The 1556-nt window shown below is 35.5% G+C and overlaps 1 protein-coding gene across 1 annotated transcript; it reads left to right on the top strand.

The window, feature by feature from the left end:
• The first annotated feature begins 222 nt into the window (after positions 1–222).
• On the top strand, positions 223–984 carry VWC2 (von Willebrand factor C domain containing 2). Its single transcript, XM_015826025.1, has one exon. It carries the CDS (start codon positions 249–251, stop codon positions 978–980), a length of 732 nt encoding a protein of 243 aa, XP_015681511.1. The 5' UTR covers positions 223–248; the 3' UTR covers positions 981–984.
• Positions 985–1556: the final 572 nt, after the last annotated feature.

Below are 1556 nucleotides of genomic sequence, written 5' to 3'. Positions count from 1 at the left end.
AATTGAAGGAGTGTTCAGCAAGTCCATAATTATGCTATAATTTGAAACTGAATCTCTAAGAGCCAGTGTTTTTCTTGACCTGCTTTTCATTTACACATACTGGATAAAGACTATATATACTGTTTTCTATATAAAAATGCAGAATTATTTGAAGTATTCTAACTCATCTCTTCCCAGGGACTGTGTATTGACTGGCCGACATCCTTTGATTTGAATGAAATATGTTTTGTCCATCTGAGATGCCTTAGATGATGCCCATTAATACTGCAATGGCAATTGGGGCTCTTTCTAGTTCTCTTCTTGTGACATGCTGCCTGATGGTTTCTCTGTGTAATTCTACTACACCATTGCAAAAACTATCCAAGGCTCAAGACAAGCAGGAGATAAAAACAAGTGAGGAAAAAAAATATCAATCATTAGCCCAGGAAAGACAGAATCATGGACCAGGGAAAATGAATGAAATGACTATGAATGGAAGAGAAGAAGGCACTAGGGACTGGAAAAACAAAGGCAACAGAAATTACTCTAATAAAGAATCTTGGACAAAGCAAAAACAGGTTATGAATATTCAAGCAACAAATAAGTTTGGGAACCTCGAAACTCATAATCAGATCAAAGGTATTCAAGAGGAACTTCCTGCTGCTGAAGATTTCTCCCTCTTAGATATTATTGCTGACACTACATCCGAACCCCCAGAGGAATATATTTATCCAGACTACCGTGGAAAAGGCTGTGTGGATGAGAGTGGCTTTGTTTATGCAATTGGGGAGAGGTTTACTCCAGGACCCTCTGCATGCCCTTGTCTCTGTACTGAAGAAGGCCCGTTGTGCATTCAGCCAGAATGCCCTAGACTCCACCCTCGCTGTATTCATGTTGACACTACTCAATGCTGTCCACAGTGCAAAGAACGTAAAAATTATTGTGATTTCCGTGGGATAATCTACCAGACACTGGAAGAATTCATGGTAAGGCAACACTGATTGTGATGAATTAGAGGTTGTTCATTCATTGTTGATCTGATCTTCCTGTTGATTTGTGTATTCTGAATTGTGAGGTTATTATCACATCCTTTTTGCATTTTAAGTACTACAAAAAGAACCTACGATGTTAAATGAAATAATATATTTAACAAGGAAGGCTGTGATCAGTTTCAAATACTTGATTTTATACACTACCAGCTACTGAAGTTGCATAATTCTAGATATGTCATTCATAGTAGCATCAATGCCTTATGTTATCAGAATATGTTTTATAGGTATTAAAATATATTGCTCTGGTAAGATAATTTTTACTTATTCTAGAAATTCTACAACTATTCCACAACTATTTTCCACAAACCGAATTGTGGAAAAATGTATTTAGGTAACTCTTTATTTTGATTTATTTATCATTTTCTTCATAAATGAGATGGCAGACTTTTATAATCTGTATCACACTTATTATGGGGTTTGTAGTATAATGCTAACATTAAACTGAGAGAACATGGGAAATATAATCAAATTTAGCATTTATAGCTGGTAAATCTTCCTAGAGAGACAGTATTTTAATTATCCTGA

Source organism: Protobothrops mucrosquamatus, unplaced genomic scaffold (assembly GCF_001527695.2).
Source record: "Protobothrops mucrosquamatus isolate PMUCROS unplaced genomic scaffold, P.Mucros_1.0 scaffold2931, whole genome shotgun sequence".
Classification (NCBI taxonomy): domain Eukaryota; kingdom Metazoa; phylum Chordata; class Lepidosauria; order Squamata; family Viperidae; genus Protobothrops; species Protobothrops mucrosquamatus.
This window is presented reverse-complemented; position numbering and strand designations above follow the sequence as displayed.

Coding starts and splice junctions, on each gene's coding strand:
- VWC2 (XM_015826025.1), top strand. CDS start 249: ATGATGCCCATTAATACTGCAATGGCAATTGGGGCTCTTTCTAGTTCT.